The 27,243-nt window shown below is 36.3% G+C and overlaps 1 protein-coding gene across 5 annotated transcripts in view; it reads right to left on the bottom strand.

The window, feature by feature from the left end:
• LRBA (LPS responsive beige-like anchor protein) overlaps positions 1–27,243 on the bottom strand; it is a 409,424-nt gene that overhangs the window by 290,595 nt on the left and 91,586 nt on the right. For 3 of the 5 annotated variants that reach the window (XM_071807989.1, XM_071807991.1, XM_065836223.2), the window contains 4 exons: positions 24,172–24,305; positions 15,317–15,395; positions 14,924–15,057; positions 12,611–12,672 (listed from right to left, as the gene is read on the bottom strand). In XM_071807989.1, the coding sequence (XP_071664090.1) occupies positions 12,611–12,672; positions 14,924–15,057; positions 15,317–15,395; positions 24,172–24,305 (409 nt within the window). The remainder of the gene's footprint in view (positions 1–12,610; positions 12,673–14,923; positions 15,058–15,316; positions 15,396–24,171; positions 24,306–27,243) is intronic. The other 2 variants (XM_071807990.1, XM_071807992.1) reach the window with 1 other exon arrangement.

Raw genomic sequence — 27,243 nt, 5'->3', positions numbered from 1 at the left:
AACTATAATGACAAGAAAATCACTGTTGCATGGTTGCACCAGCAGTGATGGACTGATCCCACCAATAGCAACATTCATCATCACCACTGCCAAACAGCAGCAGCCTTGCTGCTTAATGTCTGATAAGCTTTAACTAAATCAATTTAACTAATAAAAACCTCAACAATATACATGGTGAGTACTATTGTGGAACCAAATGCCCCTTTATATTACCCTTTTCCCCAAATGTATCTTAGTTTTAGTTAAACTCTTATAATGAATGCACGCAAACAACGAACAAGATTCCTGCTATCATCGTACCCCTTTGAGGGAATGAAAACAAAGTACGTAAACCAATCCCACCTCTTCACTCAAAACACAGGATGACAAACCTGTCCGTTATCTTTCCCTTGGGTAATCCTGTCCTAATACAGATCTTTTAAGAAAAGATTTAGAGAAAAGGAAGCTTAATCAAATCAAATTTTAAGAAAAGGGCGGGGGGGAAGGCAGAAAAACTAACATGTCTCTTCCATTACACACCACTTGCATACTACATTCCCTTTCTCATCCTGCATTTGTTGTCTTCATTAGACTAAAAAATTCTGGGTATCCATTATTCCACTGTTACATGACACCCAGCAATACAGGGCTCTGTTCTCATCTGACTCTACATGTTGCTACAATAAACCTGATAAATAATAATTTTCTGCTCTTTTCACTGCAAATCCTCCCCTGCACTCACCAAGTAAATTTTCCAAAAAGAAAAATAACTATTCCTATTTTAAGTAGAAATAGAAATAAATGTCTTCATAACTATTCAGAGGGTACTGGAAAATCCAGATGATTCTTCTAAATCAAATTTGACTCAGAATTAGGACCTAATGCCTATGCACCCCAATATCATATTGATTGCTGCATAATCTGAATTTTTTTTTTCACTTAAACAAGTTATCTTAAAATATTTTTTGAAAGATTAATGCATCATCAACATCTTTGATGAGATGTTTTCCCAGTTGCAGAGATACATAAAAAGACACAGACGAGTTATAAATAAGACTAAAGGTTAAACAATAAACTGAACAGCACCACTATGCAAAGCTTCTCCCGCCAGAACTTTGAGTAAACAGCACTGTTCCCCAAATCATGCATTTCTTAAGCAGTCTTGCTTGGAAACAGACACACATTATTTGGTTTGTTCACATGAACAAAAATACTCACATATTTGTAATTAGTATAAAGTCAGCGACAAGCACTGCCGCTCACTGAACTTTCCATAATCTCATACCCTTCCCCTCCACTAAAACTCTTTCCATAGTCTCAAATTAAACAGACTAGCTGTAAAACAGCAGGGTGTCAAATTAAAGCACACTTTATTTTCAGAGGTCTCCACACTTTGCGGCTGACTTCCTGTCAGGAAGAGTTCCATTTCAGTGCAGAGCCCCATCAGCAGGGAGCTCCCAGAATTAAGTGCCAGTTGATATTACTTTGTTTTGCATTTACCACCCATGAGAATATTGTTCAAAGATCTAGTTATAAAGTCAGCATGGTATCATCCTTCTGACTAGACTGCCAAGCCACAGGGTGTGCTCTCACTGCACAAAACTCACCTTACATGGTGGTGTTTTTTTAAGTCCTAGTGTGCTGGTGAAGCAACAGGATGCCTTTTTTCTTCAGAAAAGTCTGGCTTCTGTAGCTAAACTACATTCCCTTAGTTTTGAACATCTGTAGTAGTGTACATTCATGGAAATGAAGCTGTCCTGTTCCCCTATCACACTCCCAAGATTCACATTTTACATTATACGATCCACTCTCCTCCATAAACATGCAAATGCACACATTAATCATGCAAATTCTCAGCAAGACAGTTTCAAAGGAAAATACTTATAGCTCTAGTGGACATGTTTTCTATTAAACACATACCACCACCATGTCCCGGATTCCTGACTGAATTCAAGTAATTTTCATTTCCTAAGAAGTTTTTTTAGTAAGAGCCTATAATATCTGAAAAGCACACAGAACAATCACTAGAGACCTTACAGAAAAAGAAAAACAGGGAGGAAAAATCCTAATTTTCTCCACAGAACTTTACTGGAGGCAACAATTATGTTTTAGTAAAATGACCTTAGGAAAGTTCATCTCTCTCCAGTATCACAAATTATTTCTAAGAATGGGTTTCTGGTTTTTAACCTTGTATTTTATCAATTCCTCTATCCAAAATCTGCAAGTCACGTTGACTTCTCCAAATGTATTGTCCCAAGAAACAATGCTTCACATCAGTCCACACTAAGATGTCATGGCTTTACTACACCTATCCACTTGTACCTCTCTACATACCTTAGCCTAATATATAGCACCCATCCCAACTTCTTTATATATAAATCTTGTGTTCATGTTTGTTTGTTCTTTTTGTTTTATTTGTTTTTATTCAAAGCCACAAAGGTCAGAATTACTTTCCAGAAAATTGCTGTATAGTATAAACCAAAACCACTGGTTCTTTCACGTTAATTTTCTCAGTTTGCAGCTGATATAGCCGCCTTTTGTTGGATACTTCAAAATACAGCAATTGCAAATTACAGAGGGTACTTTACAGTAGGTCTAGATGAAATTTTTAGTTAGGAAACCATTGCTATCACTTTGAAGATTATTTATGTCTAATATACAGAAACATTAAGCTCATTGAATAACAGTATAGCAAATCAGATATTCCTCTGTTTTTCCTCATACTAAATACAGTAACCATCTTAAAATCCCACATTATACATTTCATCTCCAAACTGAAGAGTGATCAAACCTTTAAAATATCGTTCTAGACTAAGAATTATGGAAGACATAAGGAGATAAAGCCAACATACAGGTTCACACATTTTAACTTCTGTGACTACTGCTTGTCAAGATGTAACTGTAAGTGCTTATTGCATCACTAAGAAAAGCTCACTTATTATTCATGCAGTATTGGCAAGTCATTCCAAATACATTCCAACCTAATGCCACACTTAAGGCAAAAGCAAAGTTTAAGTTATACACTTCTTTGTTTTCTACTTCTAAGCAAACTGTCAATACACATCCACCTCATAGACTCATGCAAAAAAAACATATTCTATCAGAATGTATTTTTTTAAAAATTTACCCAGTGATGGAGACACAGATGTTTTAAACTCGCTGTCTGTAGGGCATACTGAGAGTAAACCATGCATATGACTCCTGAAGCAAACAACTATACCCAAGAGAAAAAGAGTTCAAACACATCTTAACTGTATCAAATTAAGGCAGGATGAGAAGTGTGAACCTTAGTGATAATTATGAGGAGTAACAGGAGTTTCAAGAAACTCCTATTTAAACATGTTAGAGTGCTCTCCACACATTTCCATTGAATTCAACAGGTTAAATACTGAAGGCAATTATAGGCAATTAAAGTTTCAAACAATTTAGAAAGCAACACGATATCAAAGTAGGAGTGAAGTTTCAGCAGACAAATATTACATTACCCTGGAGTTTCACACAGAATATATTACAATTAGCTAGTACTGGGGAGACAAAATCTACATACTGCTTAAGTCAAAGAAAAAAAATATATGCAGGTAAATTAAAATGTAATTTCAACATATTCCTGTTTGAAGAAAAGGTTTTCTCAGCTGTTTTCCATTTATCTCAGTCTTATCAGAATTGCATTTCAGACAGTAATCTACCAAGCTGATCTCCAGTTTCAAACACTTAGAATGTATAACATAGTTCAATGAAGCAAGTAGTAAAATATCCTTAGCACAAGTAATCCATTTGTAATTATTCCAAGTACTGCACTCAGTGACATATACCAAGCATGAAAGTTGCCAATATACATTTTCAGTATCCAAAGTGAGATCCTCAGAGATGGAGGAAAAACTCCCACTTGGGAAGGAAAGAACGTACACTAATACATAACAAAAAAAAAACCAAACCAACAACACACGAACAGATATGTCAAGTGTAACAGAGAATCTAAGTGATTTAGACAGTAGATTTGATAATTTAACCTGTTTTCTTAGAAGGAAACTTACTGACAGGATAGTATCTAAAATCCAAACACCAAAGGACTGTGTTTAAGGAGCTAAGGTTCCACAGTTTGTGCCCTCCCACATCTTTCAGGCCTTTCATTCCACCTCTGCAAAGTTAATCCTCCCGATCACCAGCCAAATGGCTCACTCTGATGATATGAAGTGCCTCACCATGCGGGAGAAAGCCAAAGCCCTAAACAGACCTTACAGAGAAGAACCGATGTCTTCACCTATCATAACTAAAGAAGAAAACGGCAACTGAAGACAATACCAATTAATAAGTGTTGCTTTTACAGACTGAAGAAGCTTAATTTCTATCAAAACTGGACTCTTCCACGCACTTGGTAAATGCCCGTAAGCTTCTGGACTACTAGCTACTTTGAGAGGATTATGTTGAAATTTTTCCTCTGACAGATTATTCTACTTACTTGTAATAATTACCTGAAACATTAATTGAAACTTAAGTCTCTTCTGTCCCAGGAGAGCACTTTGATAGCTCGGCCTCTGGCTACCGTTGGATCTATCTTCCACTCTCTCTAGCTTTGACCACAGTCTCTGTCTTGCAAAACTAAGTCACTGTAGATTAAAATACACATTGCAGGGAAAAAAGAATATATAGGAAGAGTTATTGAATATATGACAAGAGTTTTTGTAGAGGAAATAATTTGTAATGTAAAATCGCTTCACTGAAAATAACCTGAAGGACCACTGTATGTAAAGCTCAACAGACAATTTCCAACTACTTTGAGAATAGAATCTCAAAGAATAGGAAAAGAATCTTCCATTTTGTATATCACTTACAAGAGCCATGCAATCTTTGTTACAAAATTGCACTAGGAATGTTCCCACTACTGCTTATGTAACAATTAATAACATGCTTGGCAATCCCTTGTTTTCAAATGCTAAGAATTGCGGTTTTATTAATGTGCCTAGTTCCACTTGGTATGAAGTAGACCTGAGGAAGCTTCAGAATCTAAATAACTCATAGCAAAATAAGATGATCTTGAATACTCTCACTTCTTTCCACAGCCACCTCATCCCTACCTAAAGCAGTACCTAAAGTAGTACAGTATGAAGTCTGGCACAGCTGCAGGTGAAGTATTTTTCCGTATATCTCAATACAGTCCCATTAGTTAGCAATATGAGACAAACATCTATGAGAGCAATCCATGCAACATCTTCCCCTGAACTAAAGAATTCAGACTTTAGGAGGCCCTCTTTCTATTTTTATTTGTTAAGTTCTAAATAATTTTCAGTTGCCTAATAGAACTTATGCTTCTAATCATTTTATCATGAAAGCAATCTGATACTGAAGTGTATTTTCTTACTAATATATATTCATCTTTGGTAAAAACAAAGCTCCTATTGGCAGAAGTTCACACTGTACAAAAAGAATAACTTCCAGTCCCTGTTTTTTAAAAGGAAACTAGAACATGCATTAAAACTGATAGAAAGTCATTTGGCAGCTTACAAAACCTGCCCTGTGTACCCAAACGTATACATTTTTTTAGATAATGGGTCTAAAGGATTATTAGATCCTTTTTAAACTTATTTTCAGCTGTGAGAATACAAACTGATTAGATGGAAAAATGTTATCGTGATTAAAATCATAGAATGACCTGAGCTGGAAAGGACCCACAAGGATCATCGAGTCCAAGTCCTGTTCGTGCATATGACAACCCCACAGTTCACACCATGTGTCTGAGGGTGTTGTCCAGTCTCTTCTTGAACACTGTCAGGCTTGGGGTCGTGACACCCCCCTGGGGAACCTGTTCCAGTGTTCCACCACCCACTGGGGGAAGAACCTTTTCCTAATGTCCAACCTAAACCTCCTCTGGCACATCTTCCCGTCACTTCCTCGGGTTCTGTCATTGGTCACCAAAGAGTAGAGTTCGGTGCCTGCCCTTCCTCCTTTCCTTGTGAGGAAGCTGTAGATTGCAATGAGGTCTCCACTTAGTTTCCTCTTCTCCAGGCTGAACAAACCAAGTGACTTTAGCTGTTCCTCATACGGTTTCCTCTCCAAACCCTTCACCAACTTCGTGGCCCTCTTCTGGATACTCTCCAGTAGCTTAGTATATTTTTCTACCTTGTGGCACCCAGAGGTGCACACAGTGCTCCAGGTGAGGCCGCACCAGTGCAGAGCAGAGTGGGACAATCACCTCCCTTGCCCAGCTGGCAATGCTGTGCCTGGTGCAGCCCAGGACATGCTGGCCCTTTTGGCGGCCAGGGGACAACTGTTGGCTCGTGTCCAACTTGACTTCGATCAGAACCCCCAGATCCTTCCCCGTGAAGCTGCTTTCCAGCATCTTGTCCCCCAGTCTGTATGTACAGCCAGAGCTGTTGCGTCCCAGGTGTAAAATCTGGCACTTGCTCTTGTTGAACTTCATGTGGCTGGTGACTGCCAAGTTCTCCAGTTTATCCAGATCCCTCTGTAAGGCCATCAGCAAACTTACTAAGCAATCATAGAATCAAGTCCTGAGTCTAACTCATCTACAAAGATATTGAAGAGCACTGGCCCTAAGATGGATCTCTGCAGAACCCCGCTAGTGACTGGTCACCAGCCCAACATAAGCTCATTTACTAGAACCCTTTAAGCCTGGCCCATCAGGCAATTGCTCACACAGAGCATTGTCTGTTTACCCAGTTGTGTGCTTGTCCATCTTGTCCAGGAGGATACTGTGAGAGACAGTATCAAAGGTTTTACTGAAATCCATAAAGATCAAATTGACAGGTTTCCCTTGGTCAACTAGGTGGGTAACCTTGTCGTAGAACAAAATTAAGTTGGCCAGGCAAGACTTTCCCCTCATGAACCCCTGCTGGCTGGGACCAATGATGGTGTTGTCGTTCAGATGTCTTTCAATAACTTCCAGAACAATCTTCTCCGCAATTTTGCCAGGTACAAAAGTGAGGCTGACAGGCATGTAGTTGCCAGGGTCATGCCTGTTGCCCTTCTCGTAGATTGGGACAATGTTTGCCAGCTTCCAGTCTTCCAGAATCTCTCCAAATTCTCAAGACCATTGTAAACATCATGGAGAAAGGTCTCGCTACGATGTCAGCCAGCTCTTTAAGCACCCTTGGATGAATCCCATCAGGCCCCATCGACTTGTCAGAATCTAGCTGGAGTAGAAAATCCCATACAAGTTCCAGATTCATTGGGAGTTTTATCATTCTCACAGCCATGGTTTTCCAGCCCAGGGTTTTGAGGGACCCCAAGTTAATCATCAGTGTTGAAGACTGAGGCTATACTCAATTCAATTAAAACTTCATAGCTATCACTATAGCTATGCATTACATCAAATTGCACTTAAAAGTAAATTAGGAACCAGTGCAGATTACAGAGCATCACAATAATGTATTCTCCCTGCATGTAACAAACATTGAAAACCACCCATCTCTTACAGCAGCTAAAATCTCCAAGTAATTCAAAGCCTTACCACATTTTAGAACATGCTGCAGAAATCCATTTGTGAGGTAATGAATTTGGATCACAGATATAAAGCTTTTTTCTGAGCACAGGATACCAAGGAAAGCCTGAAGATCCTATTGCATTTTACAAACACTTAAGTACTAGGGTGGAGGAGGAGTGTGCATATGCAAAAAATTCACTGAAAAATCCAAATCTTAACTATTAATACCATCCTACTGCTCTTCCTTAGGGGAAATATGCTACCATATTGTTTGACTGCATGGCATATGTTGATATTGTTTAAATAATTAAGATTCCTCATCAGAGTAAGAGAGATGATGCAACTAAAATACAGCCCATGCAAAAGATGAATATCGACATCTTCATGAACAACAGAATCCATTATCAAAGTGTTTCAGTACCATATGAAAGAATATGCTAGAGAAAAACTGTTTGCAAACACTTCACCATTTAGCCAGTGAGTTGACTTAAACAAGAACAAAAGAGAGCTGAAGACCTATGATTTTGTCTACACAGGCAGTAAGACCAACCTCGACAGCGTAGTTTTTTCTCATTTAATCCCACTAATCAGCTTCTGCTCTATTTTCAAGATGCATACGCACTGCTTTCCTTTCCAGAAATAACCCCCAAAATCTATCAGTACAAAACATGACATGTTCAACCGTAATCATGTTTCATTGGTCCATATAAGCAGATGCCATCATTGCACACAAAAAAAAGTCTGTAGTATCAGAGTGCATGCTTCCCTCTTCCATCTCCCACCAAAAGATATACTTTATCAAGGTCCAATATAAATCTAATAGCTACAGCTATGCAGTTGTATTGCAATATATCATATTAATATTTCTGGAAGATGAAATACCTAGACATTAAATGTATTAGAACATCGGTCTTGGTTTTATACATGCCATTGGCTATCAAGAATGTGTCCTTAATCCCTTTGAAACAACAGGGGGCAGGAACCAAGCAGCTTTAATACCTTGAACCAGCAAGCAGGGTGTATGTGTGAATAGTGGTGGTGGAGGGGTCATAGAAGTTACCACGTTATTCATTAATTTTTAATTGCAAATTTTTAAAAAGGTTGAGTGGCATTCCGCCAACTTTAAAAAATTATACGGGAGCTGAAGAGTATTTGAGTCAGTTAGCATAAGTTTATTTTATGCCCTAGAAAATTTAGACGCTGTAGAAAAAAGCTTGGAAGTCAAAGACGGATGTGACAAGAACCACCTAATTAGTTCTCTTACACATAGTCCACTGACAATTCCATTGATTTACTACAGAAAGACGGAAAAAGATATTTCAAGTGCTGCAAATTCTGTAAATTCAAAGGCAAAATGGGGAACCTATTTCAGCTATTTATGTACCTTTTTACCTTGGAGTTACAATAACAGGATAAATGCTTCATGTATGTGTGCAATGATAAGAGTTTTTTAATAACTTCATGAGAGTGTAGGGAAGATCACAGGTTTTCCTACTTCAGTCATGTATTTCAAGAAAACATCTGACCACTCTAAAGCATAGTAGCATCTTTCCTTTAGGGATAAACACCCACTCAATTAATATGTACCCCTTTGCATTTTAGGCAGAGAGCGAGAGTCCTTTTAGACAAAAATGCTTTATTCAGGGTTGACATCACAGTTTCCGCACGCAGAAGCCTTGCCTCACAACAGCGTATGAGCACCTTTAGCATCCGGATGTCACTCATTTAAAAGGGATATTAGACCCAGGACTTCTCTCTTTTGATTGGTTTAATTACCCCGACAGGATGCCAGGCCAGACTAGATGGTGCTTCTAGGTTCACTGTACTGGATGCATTTCTGATAAATGGGAAAAGAATAGATGACCTGGCAGAAGGCTCAGACAATAACATGTGATTTACAGGACATGAATGCAGCTACTATAAGATTTATCTGACAGCCCTCTCCGATAGTGGACTGTTGAGTATCCGATGGAATGATTTCTAGTCTGGAAAGTCTACTACTGAGTAGCCATACACATTATTTATTTATTAGATATTTTGGGTTGAAACCATTTTTAAATGATGCACTTCACAATGCTCAGCCATAAATTTCATTTTAAACCCTAGAAGGGAGGTAGTGTTATTGGAATGTGTGTCAGACTGAATTAGGATGAGCAACACAACGCTTTTATAAAGTGGCCTTGAATGCAACGTCGATTCTTTCAAAAATGATATTAATGTCACATAAGCAGGAACACTTTGCAGTAATATTAAATGAAGGATTTCTTTACGTTTTGATAGATTTATATAAAAGTAAGCATACACACAGAGACATGTCTCAAAATGCAGTGTGTCTATCAAAAAACACAACCGGATTTGTCTTAGAAAATGCCTTTTGTCTGTATCTCAAACCACCTGTTTCTCTTTTTACCTTGTGTTAAACATAAAACAACATATAAACGTATAAACACAAAACCAATGGCCTTTTTCTATATGCCTAAAGATATGAACTTTAAACAAGTGAAAAAAATAAGCAGGTACCACAAATAGTTTCACAGAATGATATCTTTTGAATTTCTTTTAATCACTTCCCCTGGGAAAGAGCTTTATTTTCACAATTCTATGAAAACAATTACTTGTGAAATACTATTTCATTTTGCCATTCTGAGAAGGAAAAAAAATCTATACATTCCAGCCACAAATCTGGAGAAACATCAGAGAAATTTCAGATGTTTCAGAAAAGCAATCCAAGGGTTTACACCACATTTACGTTTAAAGCAAATTTTCAGAAAAAGGGTAGCATAAAAAACACCAAAGATATTAATCAGAGTAATTTTTCAATTTCATAAAATGATGGCTGACAAATTTGTGAAGTTTTAAATCAAATTTGCAGATACTTACTCTGTAACTATGTCACATTATTTATGTGATTAAAAACTAGTTTTTGACCTGATCTTTTGATCTTTGGCACTTCATCCTCTCCATCTCCTCTTAAAAATTAATTAAAATTTTAGCAAAAGGATATCACTTCACTTCCCACCCCATCTTCTGGGGGGAGGAGAGGAGGGAGAAAAAAAAAAAAAAAAGGGAAAAAAATGAAAATCAATCAAGCTCAACCCCATCTCCTCCCAGTATCTGTAAAATGTCGGCTTGAAATTCAATTTCATATCTCTCAAGCTTTCATGTAGCAAAAGACAGTTCACTTCTTAACAAAATAAATCACTTCTGTGATTGCCATGCTGACCTCTTTGAATTAGGAAAATTCAAAGTGAAAAATGTAATTATCACCCCAGAACAATCTGTATACATCTGGAGCTAATTTTAGATTCATTTCTCACATCATTTTTCATATTCTGCCAAAAATTACAGCTGCTATGTAACTTTTTAAAGACTTTGAGGTCTTTGTGACTTTATTGGTTTATTTCTACTATTTCACAAAGAGCAGCTTTAGTCTCTGCAACTAGCACTGTTAAGCAATCACATATCCTCAGTTTGATTAGATTAGCATTAAGTGGCATTGTGACACATATGACAAATAGACGCATTAGAGCACGTCATTTATTCCTTATCCTTCCCACTTCCCAAAACCAAACAAGTGAGGTACAGTACAGAGCACAACATGATTTTAAAAAAGATTAGATTACCCTACCAAAAAGGAAGGGAAAGGTCAACCACTAATTATTGATACAAGCAGCATGGATACCAAAAACTAATTTTAAAAATGGTAATACGAAGCTGTCAGGCACATACAGGGTGTTTCAAAAAGATGGACCCAATTGCAGAGAAACAGGGATTCCTAATTCAGTCCACGTTTTTGAAACACCCTGTGTTTAATACTCATATTAGTTTTACTCTAACACACTAATGAATGAACAGCAAAACTGGTATATGGATTTCTTGGTAGCAAGGATTGTTTTCTAACTTAAATTAAATTCTTATTCTAGAAGTTGTGAACAATAGCCACTTCCAGTATTGCCATATGTAAAATAACCATCTCTAAATTCCGAAAGTTCCATGATGAACATTAAATTCCTTTCAGAGTAAAAAAATATTTCCTCAGAAAGATGGAACACTAGATGAGCAAAGTTCTAGATGCATTCATTAATAATAAGCTCACTAGAAAACATAACTACTCTTCACTAGTTCATTGTAAAATCTATTAGGTGTAATCTCCAGAAGTAATTGTTCTTATTGCACCTTATTGACAATGCGGACTATCGATTTTTCACACCTTCTATGATTCTTTCATTTGTATTCATGAAATGTCTATCAGCACACTCTAAATAAATTTGGCAATATAGGCACTAAAACGAATAAATCGATGTGAAGAAACATTAATTTTGCATTATCCTTATTCGTCAGGCAAGCAAACCATAAGGGCTGTAAATGAAGGTCAAAGGTTTTGAAATGGGTCAGAACCCTTGACCTCTAGACCAATACCGTTCCCATTAAAAAGGGCTATTTTAAAGTTTTAAGTAGGGGAATTTACTACCAGAAAGGTATCATTTTTAAAGTACCAAAAAAAAAAAAAGGTTCAATAAAAACAGTCTTCCATTTAATTACAAAAAAGAGAGCAAGAAACTCAATAAGAAAATCCAATTAATACAGCATATGCCATTTTTAAAAAGTTCCTTAGACTCTGGTTCTTTTCCAACCACAGGAACAGGCAATTCTCAGGTTCTTAAATATCTAAAATCACTTTGCCTTTAGGAATGTAGAATGTCCCAAACTCCTGACAACCAGGGTTGCTTTCTTACATTTTTCTCAAATTCTTAGTACTTGTCAAATCAATTAAGAATGACAGGGTTTCAAAAGTATTTATCACTCATTTCATAACCTCTGCACAAAAGGAAAAATTCTATTCATCCCAGAGGATCCAGCGTGTCAAGATGCAGAAATCAATCTGTTTTCATAAGCTTAATATTTCATTGATCCTATTTTATCTTACAAAAATGACAGCATAGAATTACCTAGGCACATCAGCATCAAGGTTATACAAATGCTCAACAGTAAAGTAACATAAAACCTTTAGTATCTTCTCTCTCCTACCAAATAGATAGAATCAATTATTCTCTTTTTTGTAATCAAAAGGCCTTGCACATGATCTTTTTTACCTGCTACACATAACCTTAAATTTAAAGTAAAATTTTACCTGTAAACTTCAATAGTGCTCAAAGACAGTGATTTCAGACAACATTGGTACTTAAACCTCACCTGAGAGCAAAGCAGCATCACTAGCTCCACAACTGAACTGCTAGATTTCATGCACACGAGACCTGCAAAAGGAAAAAACAGTATACATAAATGCATGCTTATATGGCACCAGCTGTTTGTAAAGAAATATTTTGAAGCGCGATTTTAACAGTGAAAAGAAAGAGGAAATTCTCATACCACTTACAGTAAAATTTTGTACTTTATCAGCACAAAACGAAAGTACATATGTGAGAGGGAGACCCTAAATTCCATGCTTCGCATCTAAAAATGCAGCTAATAATAATACAGTACCGCTATCATTCACAGTTTCATAAATGTTTGTATTTCAAAGTGATCAGAAGTGTGGTTAACATATGTTATATTAATCCACTGTATCTACATTTTGCTATTTCTTGAAGGATTGGGTCATTATATATGCAGAGAAGGGAAATGGCTTTATGACCTTTGCTTTCTCCATTGCGCATTCTCCTTTCAGCCCCCAGCTATCAATCAAGTTTCCATTTTGTTTCATGGCAGCAGACATCCCAAACACTCTTATTAGTACTTTGACCCTTAACCCCACACTAAACCTTAGCAGAAGTGCAAGCAGTAACCTATTATATATTCTCAATTGTTTATAAACTAATTTTACTATTTTTTTTTAATTCGTATTTTGTTTGGGGGTTGTCTCTAACTGGTTTTTTAACCCCAAAATTGGTTTCATGTGTTTATTTTTGTCTAGACAGCTCATACACTCCAAATACTTCTCCAGTTTTTTTTCGTCATCCAGTCTATGAAATACTCATCTCTCTACATCTATACTACAGTCAAAATACTTAAAAAACAGATTATTTTTTATCTCCAGACAAGAAAATGTAAATAAATGGGATATTTACTTTCCCAGCAAATAAAGCTTTGAGAAAAATCTCTTTCCTCTTATTCTCATTAAATGAATGAAATAAATTTTTTCACAAGGTAGCTTCCATTAAAACATTTTTCAGCTAAAGCAATGCTCACGTGTAGAATACCATCCTTTTCAATCATACAAGAGAAGACAATTCACACACTTCCTGCCACTTCTTCCTACCCCCAAAATGTAGGTGAGCTAAATTCCTAAGCTCTAATCATTTTAATTTCAGTCAAGTTTAATGAAGTCTCAGTTTTGATGTCAGCAGTCTTCAGTTAAACACTTACCAGTGTTAGATATTCTCATTGTTTTTCTTACAATGCTGACTGTATCCAGCACTACATACAGGTTTCCTGTCTTAATCCAGGAAACAAGTAGTTTCAAATATGTTTTTAAAAGACAACTTTAATTCCTCAGGAAACAACTAGATCTATTAGCACAAATACAGCTCATGTGCAAGCAGTCAGCTCAAGTTAAGCGACCACGAGCTTCTAACACAGGAGTGCTTCCTTACTGGAAGCTGACACAAGCTCAGGCCCTAATTCAATTCACTGTTTTAATTGGACAAAACCCTGCAATTTTCACTCTAAAAATCAGTGGACAAAGCAATTTACATGACATAAGCAAATAATGAAAAAATTGAAAAACTGGTATCCACTACTCAATTCACAGTGTTCCAATAAACATGCATTTTTAAATTAAGGACATAAATATCTACAGAACTGAGTCTCATTTTTAACCAGAGAGAAACCCACCAGTAGAGAGAAAATTCAATCATCTCAAACTCAATCATTTTAAGCCAACACCAGGCAGAGTCAAGATCCTTGTTGTGCACATGAATCTTCATCTTCTCAAGAGTACTGGAGGATTATTCCCAATACTGACAATGTCTTGCTCTTACCTGTTTGACTGTCTTCCAAATAGAAACCAAAAAGACAGAAGCAGATTCACATGCAAAAGATACACCATAGTACGCTCTGCTGACATGGGTCGCAAGAAGCCTTCTGGTACAACATCACAGTCAAAATGCAAGCTCTTTGTAGTTAACCTTCTACACTACATATTTTATATCGAAACATCGACCCTGACACCAAGGTTTCTGTTTAAGGCTCACTAATACATTTCATACACCAGCTTCTATGGGACAATTCCCTGGAAGAGCTGGAAAACTAATAAAGAAACAGCAGTTTGTCCCACATAATAAGATACAGGAAACTATCAGATGAGGTGGAGGCAAAGAGATAGCAAAGGTGAGGAGGCAATGACAATGACCTCAGAGGACTAAAGACAGAAGGAAAAGGAGACAGTAAAATCCAGTGGACAGCACTGTGTGGAAAGGTTCTAAGGCCAAGCCAGTAGAAGAAAAACTGAAATTTTGAGTCTCCAAGGTAAAAGAAAATACACTTTTTTTTTAAATGGAAACTTACTTGTACCTTCTATCAGCAACTCCTGTCCATGGCTGCCCAAAAGAGTCCGAGAAAGAAAGGGAGCAAAATCCACAAAAATCTCTCTCAGAAGTGGGGCAGCTTTTTCCAAAGCATGTTCAAGCCTGTCTGTAATACTAGTAGAAAGATACAGGTGGTTAACAAAAAAAAAGAAAGAAGTTGCTGAAATTCCGTAGAAAGGAATATAATTTTTGACAATGTTTAAGTGAAGTAGATTTATAAGAAGAAATCAATAACTCAACACTCATCTTTTTCCAAACCTTCATTAGGTATTGATCATCAACAAAACAACATTTTTAAGTGAGGCTTGTTGGTTGTAATATCAAAAAAGTGAGCCGTGGCACAGCTGTTCAGATGTTCAACTGAAGAAGTTACCTCATATTTGAGGTGGAATCCTCAGGCACTGAAGAAACTGTAGGGACAGATGGTAATTTCGAATTAGATGATCCCCTTCCTGCAAGAGAAAGCAATAAACAAATGATATAAGAAAACAGGCCAGAAGTTAGACAACTGGACCAGAAACTAAAGCCTCAAGCTCAACCCCTGGGAAACCACTGTTTTCAAGTACATGAGAGACCAGGTAAACCCTTGCACCTCTTTGTACTTCACTTTTTTTGCCATAAGACTTGTATTTACTTATATTCATATTTACCAGGTATGCCACGGCAAGGTTTGTAGATTTTGCTCTAGCACAAATACAAAGCAATTCAAGGAAGTCTTGTGGTTTGCTTTGTGGAAGAAGTCAGACTAGATTGCAGTGATCCCTTCTGAGCTTATAAGCCATTATTCTCTCCAAACAAATTTAATACTTACAAGGTTAAGTAGTGAATGTAAATAATGTTGTACACACTTAATATTCCTGTAGTGTACTTATATATACTACTACAACTAATACATATTAATATAAAGCCAAATGTTAATATATTAAAGCATCTCTTTTGATTATTGGAAGTGCTCATCCCATTTTAAGTAACTTGTACATAAAACCTTCAATTTTCTGTCTAAAGTTAAAACATGTTTGTGTCAGAATGAAGACGAATACAAAATGAGTGGGTACCTTTCAACAGCCTGGCTTAAATTTTTGCAACACTGGGACTCTGACAAAGACAGCTATGGTAAAATTCTTCATTGCACTGCCAGCATCATTAGAATGATGGCAGTGGAATAACCTAATATATGAGTTATTAACTTTACCACATCAATTATTCAAAGGTTGATAGTGAAGTCTGGGTCATTTATTTATCCTGTGCTTACAAAAGAAAAAAAAAAAGCAATTGCGTTATTTCGAATCAACACTACACAGCTCTCATCGGAAGAGTAGGAATCTGTAAATACTAAATTCTGCTGTTCAGTATATAAAGAGAAACATAGCCTCCATACTGCAGTATGAATTGGTATTAGCAATGATGAACAGGGGGTAAGCAAGACAGCCAGAGATTTCACAGATATTTGCTGCCAGGATAGGAATGGTGATACTCACAAATCTCATATTGCATTCCAAAATATAGAGAGGAATGAATCTTAGCAGACAGATTTCTGTGCATTTCCCAAGAGCCTGACTGCTTCTAGTCCATCTGCAATCCTATCTCTTCCCAGCCTTAGGCCCTGTCCTATTCTCTTTTCTCTCACCTTGCCAGATTCAGATTCCTATGCTGCTGGAGGAAGGGGGGCAGGGGGGCAAAGAAAGGAAAAAGCATGAAAGAAAAGAGTTTAATCATTTCAGTTCTCACATCAACCTCAGCAAAGATGTGACCCTTCTCAGAACTATAACTATAGAAAAATTCCTGATCATCTCATCTACACTGGAGTGAGTTCAGTTATAAATGCAACCTTGTCTGGAAATAAGCTGCTAAGATTTTCAAAGTGTCTACCATAATGTGTCAACTGCAACTTTTCAATGTCTTTCTGCTTGACTGAAGTGCAATAGATTTGTAAAAAAGATGGCAAAGACACGTCCTTGAGTACTAAGTTTATTTCCCCTATCAAATATCACACTTCTGCCCCAAATCACTGGTACTCAGAGCTTTCCCCAGAATTTTTTTTTTTTTTTCCTATCTGGGGAAGATGATTTTCTCTAACTTTGCTTCAAAAGGCAGCACAGAAACCAATAAATAAACTAATGTACCAAAATGGTGAAAAGTTTTGCATTTATTTCTTTTTGTTTCTTCACAGGAGGAGATACTTTTGTAAATGTGATTTGCTCATGCTTTTTATAAATGCACCGATAAGCTCTTATTCTGACTTTCATATGGGATGGTGGGGTCAGAAAGAAATTTAGGTGCACCAAACAAAATGAAGGACAAGAAAGTGGGGAAAAGAAGCATTAGCTGAAAGCAAGGTGGAATTTGAATCTTCTGGGCATTGTTTCCTAAATAATTAATCTAACACAGGTAAATCAAAACTAAATTTCTGAAAATTTGAATGGTGATTACTAGATTCTGTAAATATTTTCAATATTTTTGTGATTATATTTCCCTTTTGTTACGATCCAGTTTCACATAGTCAAACCACCGAAAAGTATTTTTGGCATTCACAAAGGAAAAGCAATTAAATGATGTGCTGAAAATTAGAACAGAGCTTCCTGTACAGGAAAACAAAACAAAGCCCACAGAAAGTAACAAGCCATGTGATAGAGCAGTTTATCAGACTCCAGTTGTTTGTGGGATACTTAATCACTACAATAATTCATTTTTGACACACATACACTCATACCTAAGTATGCACAATACCCCTTTCTGCTGCCTGTTGGATTAAGACTTTAAAACAACTAATTGATTTTCATGATAACCTTCACACTTAAATAATTTCACTAGAAATCTCAGGTTTCTCCCTAAAGCTCACCATCTTTATTCCCATTAAACAAGACTTCCTAACTTGAATATATTTCAAGTCCACACGCCTGGTAGCGGACTTAAGCCCATATATTGCCCATAAGGGGAAATCTGCTGATCTAGGCAGTTGAACAGAACACAAAACTGAAACAGCATCCAAAGCCTTCATAATAACAAAGTCCTCTCAACATGCAGATTGCACATGCAGAATATCTTGTTATATAAACACCTGCATGCTTTTTACTACATAAAAAAATCTGTGACCAGTAATACACTAATTATTGGGTGTGTTAGAAAGTTAAAAGTATATACAACTAAAATCCCACCGTATTAAATGCATAGCAAAATCAAGGGTCACTTTATCAAGAAAAGAAATAAGATTTTAACAGTGCAGCATAGTAGCATGAGTTTTAAAATTAAATGAGATGAAAACAATTCAATGCAATGTTTAGGCCACAAACAAAATACCTGAAGGAAAATATTAGGAAAAAAAATGAAAGCAAAACATCTGCAAGGACAATGACATGGTATAATAGCCATAATGAGGCTAATCAAGAGAAATGCACTCCATCCTGGGAAACTGGGGGGTTTTGTTGTTTGTTCTGTAAGATGGGTTTCTGGGGCAGGTGGGGAGCCGTTTGGTTTTCTGTTTTTACACACAATGGCACTGCTAAAAATGGTGAGAGTGGGAGGTAAAGCAAATCACTGGAAACACAAATAGGATGTGATTTTTTTTTTGTCCTGGAAATCAAGACAAATTGTGCATAAGAGTAGGTATAATTGTAAAACTCTATGAAGTTTCAAGTTAAAACCAACTTTAGAATATAGACATAAACAAAAAAAGAATGGATAATTTGAATTTGACACAACAGCATAAGGTTGGCACCTATATAAACTGATACTATTTTTGAAGATTGTGTAAGGATATTTATGGCCTGAATTTCTTCATGCTTATCATCATCTAAACCCACATTCCAAACTCAGCTGTATTTCACTAAAAGGGGTGAATCTCAGATCCATCTGAAAAATAAAAAAATCTGAAATTCTCAGCTGTGATAAGATTAGGCATAGCTATTCTTAGATTCAAACTTGGTGTTATGAAAGTACTTTTTTTACTTTAAGTCAGAGGAGGCTTTTTATTCTATTTTTTTCTGCATTCAGTAAAAAAAAAAAAAATCCTTCAGTAGCATATTTTCACCCACAACACACATGTGGGTAAGTGCAGTAGCTACTTCAAACATGTGGAACTAAACTGACTTATCTCTTCCTTACCCTTTCACTGATAAACTGGCTCCTTCAAACTGACAGTTTCACAGACATTTGCAAGAACATAAAAGAAAACGCAAATAGATCATCTGTCTAGCACCCTTACAGAGAAACCTTATTGTTTATTCAAGGTCCCCAAGGGCCTAAACAAATAATGTCTCTAGCAATAAAATACTGCTAAAGAAACTCCTTGTGCAAGATCCTTATGCCTTTGCACATACACTTATTATACAAAGTATGTGTTGTCAATACACAAGCAGTGTGTGACATACTTCACTCTAGGAGGATGAAGATGAGGAAAAAAAAAGCAAATAGTTGAATAAAATAACCATGCTTTTTAATTTTGTACAAGAGACCTAGCATACATAAATAAACTGATGCTCTTTATGAAAGGAGTATCTGATAAAGTAATGAGCTCGTTCAAAAATACACTTAGGAGGCTGGAAGTGTACAATGCAAGACTACAATAAAAGGTTTTACAAGCTAATATAAGGGATCTGTTTACATAAACACATCTGTAGGTTAAACAAGAACACATTTCATGAAACAATGGTGCACTCTCTAAAGAGAAGCTGCTTTATAACTGGTTTTATACTGAAACAGTATTAACCCATTTCCAGTGCATATCACTTGAGATTTTTACAAGTGTCACTCAGCTTTGGTAACTAGCCTCCAGCTACTCTCACTGTAAAGCTGGGCTTCACTTTGAAACAGTTACTATAATCCAGTGAATTTCTTGAGCTACTTCTGCACGAATGGTAACTCACTTCACATTCATTTTTCTTACTTTAGCTTGTCTCCCATTAACTTATTTTATGGCAAGACTTCAAGGTTATTTTCATCTATGTATAAAAATCAATCGATACCATTCTGTAGGACTAGAAGTCAGGAGTCACAACTTCTTTTATCTCCTGTTACTGCTTCTTCCCAGTTTTCTTCCAAGCATGTACCTTCTTTTTCACCTCAGCCTTTGACATGGTCTTGTTTATGATTTCACACCTTGGGGAAGAGCCCAACGCCTGAAGCAGAAATCCTGCTGGCAACTCAGTGTGGCTCAGAGGCAAAACAAGTGAAACTCAAAAAAACTCCAAGTAAGAGGGGGAGGAGGCAGGCAACAGAAACCAAGAGGAACTTCTTAGTGCTTTCTACACTCAAAGTGTCAACGAGGACAAGATGCAATTCACTCCTGCTTCCTACAGACTTTTCAGACTCCTTCTTTATAGAAATACTTTAACATGCATTTGCAAACTGAACAGTGAAAGCCACAAAACTGCATTCTTTAGAGTGAAGCACTAATAATACGCATGTGAAATCCTTCAAGCACATAAACATAGAAATTCAGTACCAGTGGGAATGCAAACCGCAAAACAATTCAAAAAAAGTTCACACCACTTCAGAACATTACAACTGTAACAGAAATATTTAAAAGGCAAACTGAGTGACCAGCAAAAATAAAAGCATCCCACTAGCATATCCATAATAGTTCAGACAACTTTGCTGAGTCCTGCCTATCCAAACTTGAGTCCTGCCTTTCCAGTAGCTCTTCCTGGACACAGCATGTGTAAAGTCTCTGCATCAAATCAACATCCAGCTTATGAGCCAGTTTAAGAAAGAAACAAGTAAATTCCTCTTCCTTAGATTATTATTAGTAAACAGTCTCTTTTGCCCTATACCACCCTCCATAAGGGACAAAATTATTGGCTCAACATGGGCCACCAAGGGGTTTTATTTTCTCCAATCATTTCCAAGATCTTTCAACAATTGGAGTAGCAATTCCAGCAGACCAACCACCAAACATCAGCTATCAGCCAATTTGGACCACAAGGGGCACATTTGTACTCAGGAAAGGCTTTTTGTGCTGTGAAATACTCTGTGGCTTGAAGGAGTAAAGATGAAGAAACTTCTGCAAAAAGTCCAGGCTGTCTGAGGCCAAAACATGTTTTCACCCCCTTTCCATGTATCAGAGGAACAGAGTGAACTTAGATGGTTATCTTCCCAACTTGTCAACACTTTGTATTTGGTAGGCCAGGACATGTCACATCCACTTGATATGATCTTAGGACAATCTTAAGGGTCAAATATCTGAGATACCTACAGACCTTGAGCTACAGGCAAAACACAAACTTCAAGATATTGGAAAGGAGGTGGATGAATCTTGAGCACGCACAAATGCAAATGGAGGCATCTGGAACCACAAAGACTAACAGTTCAACACAGATCCTACCTTGACCAAGCAATTTTGACATCACATCTGCAAGTGAAGGACACTCACATACTACATAAAACTTATTCCCAACTGATGATTATGCACACATTACAACTAAAACACTATCACTTCCTGTTGAATCCCATTTCAATATCTGTATCTCCCTTTAATCTCTGTCTTGGAATACATTGATTCAAGTCTACAGAGTAAAGCATTAGATGGTACTATATTACAGTTCTGTTCGCTTAATCAGTTTTTAACACAAACAATTGCATACAAAACTCATTTTTAAAAATTCTTTGACATTAGAAAAAAAAAAACCACACCTGAACTTTATTTTCAAATGTAGCATGTTTATTAGCCTTCATGTAAAATGTGAAAACGGCCCAAATTTATATTCACTACATAAACCCCTGGTACTTTTTTAAAAGGACTGAATTATTTTTTCTTAATTACAGAGTAAACAGACTTTAAAATAACGTTAGCTGAAAAAAATGAGAACAATGTATTGAATCTCTGCTGCACAAAGACAAAAATTAGTGGAAGAACCGGTGATGTGAACTCTTGGCAAAATTATACATATTATATTTTGTTATTACATGAGGCTTGCTTATTGCTACTTGTATCCTCAAATAAAAAGTTAAAGGTCTTATGCAGAATAGTACTCAAACTTAAATGCGTGCAACTTACATGACCAACTGAAGTGTAAACCACTCCAGCTCCGCAAAATTTTTGTTTCCATGCCATTATTTTACTGGGGAGAAAAGAGTCTCACGTTTTAATCTGTATAAAGCATGATTTCATTTACCCCTTCACTTTTTCTTTTAATTAATTAGATTGCCAGTCTAAACATGTCTACTATTTTTAATCCTGATTAGTTTCTTTTTATGCATATCAGTTCAGATTACATGCCCAATTTTTGCCAAAACTCCCAGACATGTTGGAAGTCACACGGTTACAAACTACATCAGTATTGTTTATTGTCTGGATCTCTTATACATTCTACAGGCACAGAAGCACTTATTTTTCTTCTATACTTTCTTAAAAGATTGACTAAATCTGAAAAAACAGTGTTCATCTATTTTGGTTATATCAAAAACAAGTGAATACTGACTTCAGAAACTGTAATAATTAAGCCCATATCGAACTTGGGTAACCAGGTAAGAAGTTAACAAATTAGCAATTATTTTGAACAATTTCAATGTAGGTAAAGATTTACTATATTAAAAACAGACTAGCTGCTCAGAGCCAAACTTCCCCAAAGAACCGTGACATTTTAAAAGACAGCTAACTTTCCTAGTCCAAACATTAGTCCTAGACCCGCATAGTGCTGCCTCCTGCAATTTCAGTGACAAAATGGATTCTCCCTTTTGTAAAGAATAAGAACATACTAGATTTCAATAGCTCTTCTCTTCCTTTATCATGGCTGGAACAAAACCTTTTTTATTTTCCTAAGAAATGCACTGGGCACAACAAATATCTTCCAGACACAACATTACTAGAGGACACAAGAACAGATTATATCTTTTTTTCCTCAGTCTTTGCAATTTGGATGTAAATTCATAAAAACAGGAAGCAAGCAACTCAAACATTGAGAAGGAACATCAATAATCAGGCATAGATTGAGATTTCCTTGATTAAGATGCAAGTCAGTTTTAAGTCTTGACATTAAACTTCACGGGCACAATTATGAGATCCTACACAGCCTTGTGACTTAAACATGACTAAGTAGAAAAGAATGCCTCTGACACAGCATATGAGGTTAAATATCATTTATCTCATACAGAATGACCAGAGAGACTAAGGGTTCAAAGGACCGATTGCTTATAAACAACCTACTCAATTTTGTCCCCACTGAAAAAACTGTCCAAAGCAATTAGTTCAGCATCAACACTGCATTTGACCTCAGGCTAAAGCTATTGGAAACACTTGTACATAATTTTCAGTACTACTTAGCACTAACAGATATATCCTTGGGCAAATACCCTACAATTTATAAATAAACTTTTGTTTTACATAACAAATAATCTGTACCAAAAAGTAGCCTTTCGAATATACCATATTTATTCTAAATACAAGTTAATATAATACGCTTGCTTTTCAGAAACTGTGAGAAATATTGAAATTAGGACAAATACTGGATTAACAGGCACAGCCATTTGCATTTGTTCTGCTAGGCAAAAGAGGTAAAAGGAGAACCTAAACAAAAGTTTAGCAAAGCTTTTTTTTTTTTTTTTAATGCAACCTTACTTTGGGCTTTTTTAATTTATTATCAGAATTTTAATTTTTTTATGTTTGTGTAGCTACAGCATCAAAACTAGGATTAATAAAATGATTTGGGGGATAAACTCTCAGAAAATATCAAATTGTCACTGACAATTTCTCCAGTTTAACCTATAGTCATGTTTGCTTTCCTGTAAAGTATCCGGTACTGGTCTTTGCTAGAGGCTGGGATACCAAATGCAGGCCTACAACCTGACGTAAAGATACAGACAAAGTAGTATGCAGGACACTGAGGTCTCAAAGGCCCTTTTGTCTCACTTGATAATTTAAGACATGTTATACCACATACACTCTAATAGCTTAAAAAAAAAAGAGTGTAAAACACTGTCTTCCCAGATTATTGTCACATTTTCCTCTAAGAATATACAACCAGCAACAGAAAACGCAAGACTCATATATAAACAAATAATATACATACATACACTAATCAGTATCACTCTGGAAAGCAACTAATGGTTTAAGGTCCGAAAAGCAACTGTTCTCATCTACAGTGTTTGGAGATAATTTTTGAAATGCAAGTTGCCTTCACATAACATATAACAAAAAGTTGTTAATTTGTAATCAGAGTGAATGGTGAAGGAGGGGGAAACGAGATAGGGATGGCTGGGATTTGGATTTAAGTTGTTTAATTTACCCTTACTCACCAGGAGATTCTCCTGACAAATCCGGGGCTTGGGCTGAATCTACAGAAGAAACTACACTGACGGCATTTGTAGGAATACCCATAGCAGCTGTAGAAGAGGAAAGGGTTGATTTCTTCGGTGGTACAACAACACTCCTAGGTGAAGACAAAACGTTAATAAATAACACTGCATGAAGATTCACACACCATGATCCTTGTTTACAAATCTAGCACTTACATTTCTATATCCTGCAAAAGTACAATTCCTTCTCTATTTTATTTTTCCATCATCTTTGGCAATCTTTGTCCTAAGGACACTTCACCTTTGTTTATTTTTTATGGTACACTTTAATATCTCATACACTTTCACAAAATCCTGGACAAACAAGCCTACAGTTAGGAGAACAGCAGGATAAGCGATCTGGAAGTAGGCTTTACTTTTCATCTTACTTTCCGTAAGGTTTGGTTTTAAACTTCAGGCATTTACAAAAGATGTCACAGTATTCAAAATAAAAAATTAAAATAAATTATCAATACTGAAGGTTGCCTTGACAGTATACTACTTCTGGTATTCTAATGCAGAACAGAAAACTAATTGAAGAAGGATATACTACAGCTAAAAACATCCTAACACATATCTGCATGTACATATAAACATTCACACAACTTAAAAATAGAGCTAAGCCATAAATTTGAGTATAACTTGTCAATCCAGTCTTACTTACATAACAAATCAAAACATTATTTGGAGTTGAAGACAGAATCTCCATTTTTCATACAAGTTAAATTTCATGCCTTTTAGTCAGCATTAAAGAGTACACATGAGAAAAAGATGCAAAGTGACAAGCTAGGCATGGAGATTTATCTCATATGTTACCAAGATATCTATTTATGCCATACCAATTTCAATTAAATTGTAGTACTTTATTCCAAATACCTAAAAGGCCTTGTTAAGCATACGTTAAAGGCATTTTTAATTGTAAGTTAGCTCCATAAACATGCAAAATTCCAGCTAATGAGGTAAAGAGTACAGCTGATATATAATGCACTCCCACAGCAGTGCTTACTTTTAATTACCTGGTGTTAACTGTAAGATGAAAGTCTTCAACATTCAATTTATTTAATCACATATTTTGCTGACAGTACTATAACTACACACTGAAAGTATTCCCTTAATAGCTTTAACGTACTTATTTTCTAAATAAAGTAACTTAGAAACTTGATCCAAATTCAGGTGTGTTAATAGCAATCAAAGAAGTTTTGTCAAGTATTTCTAAAATAGTTCTTGAGGGGAAAAATAAGTGCTGTATTTTACTCCCTTCTTCAGTCCCAAGGATGTCACAGAAGCTAGACCATGTTACTGATTAAATCAACCTCCTTAATGGCAGGAGTAGGCAGGCACCATAGTTGAAGGCAGTACATGTCATATCATTATAAGGGTGACTGCTAATGTTAACTATACACTAAAAAAATAGAAGCAACAACACCTGAGCCCCAAGTCAAGATATTGTGCCTGAACCATGAATTTTGTTCTTATGTTCATGTCAGTGCCCCTGAAACATGAACAATACGCTAAAAAAATTCACATATTTAGGCTATCTTCTAAATTATAAACTTATCATCAATTAATTTCGCATCACCCCAGTATAAGCAGGGGGTATCTCACTCAAGATTCTGTGACATTCACTGTCCAGAAACTGATATTACTGTTCTATAACACAGTTTCAAATACCTGGAAGGGGCTGGGAGATTCATACAAGTTTACTGAATAGAAGATGCACCGGCACATTAGTAAACTTTTAGACATTTCTCCAATATTCACAATACAGCACTGAAACCCAGGTATATTCCTTCACAGATTTTAAGTTTTTACTGTGTAGCCATCCAATTCAAGAAATACTGACCAATAATATGAAACTCAAATTATACAGACATATTACAAATATATGTCTATTTATGTAGACTCTGAGATCCCAGTGCATGAACTGGAAATATTTCTTTGTACACCCACTAAGTTATATAAACAATTATCCATTTGCCACTAACTAATAAACACACAATTATATTGGATGCCAGGTGATATGGGTGAATGCCTGGCGACAAATTTTGGCGTACATGCAAGTAGCATCTCTTTGTGTAATTAATTTTAAATTGAAAAACATCAAGTTACTCTTAGGGGCAAAATCAAATCTTCTGGCAAAGTCTGTTAATCAGAATTCTCTTAAAACATCAAATCAGAATGGCTGTGCCCTCTGCATGCCTATGAATGCTACTGATCCTACTCTCAGACTCTAACAGCCCCAGCAACCACGAAACAGCTGATATTTCAACTCTTAAAGGACAGGTCAGATCCACACCTTAAAAAAATTATACATAAATGGCTGAACTTTGACTAATTTTATACATTAGAACCACTCCCTTTCAGACGAAAATGTAGAAATTCATACACTAGAAGGCTCATGAAGGAATTTCAGAGGAATAATTCTTAGCATTACTACAAGAAGCTCCTCACAGGGCAGGTGAAACTGCAGTTCTGAAACTGCATGGGAGTGAAGAATCTTGTGTGCAGATGGGACTGTTACCTGAACGCTGCTTGTCTGCAGCTGACAATGAGTGGAGACACAAAAGAAATCTCAGCTGCAAGTGTCTTCCATTTTCTGTGCTGTTCCTGACACAACACTATATATTATCATTCCTTCCTGTAAACTTCTACTGACCTTCAGTGTGCGTAAGTGTAGCTGCACTGACAGAGCAGTTTCAGCAAGTTGCCATGCTCTCTATAGCTATCCTAGGAGAGATGCATTCAAGCAAAGGAATTAGACTTGTTTTGTTGGTGGTTTTTTATTTTGTTTGTTTTTCCCCTGGGCTGTTACAGACAGTAGTAAATGGCCACAATAGTCCCTTTTGCTTTTTAAGATCTTTTGTATAGCTTCTCACCTTCAAACCTGTAGAAGTTTGGGAATGCAAGTACAGCTGTGACTCATCTTCAGTAACTTACTTTCCATGAAGTACATAAAAAAAAGGAATTATATTCTAACACTTCCATTATAGTTTTTAGTATCTAGCAATGGCATTCACTTTAAGGAAGGTACTC

The sequence above is a fragment of the Patagioenas fasciata genome, chromosome 4, assembly GCF_037038585.1.
Source record: "Patagioenas fasciata isolate bPatFas1 chromosome 4, bPatFas1.hap1, whole genome shotgun sequence".
Lineage (NCBI taxonomy): Eukaryota > Metazoa > Chordata > Aves > Columbiformes > Columbidae > Patagioenas > Patagioenas fasciata.
The sequence above is the reverse complement of the archived record's forward strand: the minus strand, read 5'-3'. Positions and strand labels throughout refer to the sequence as shown.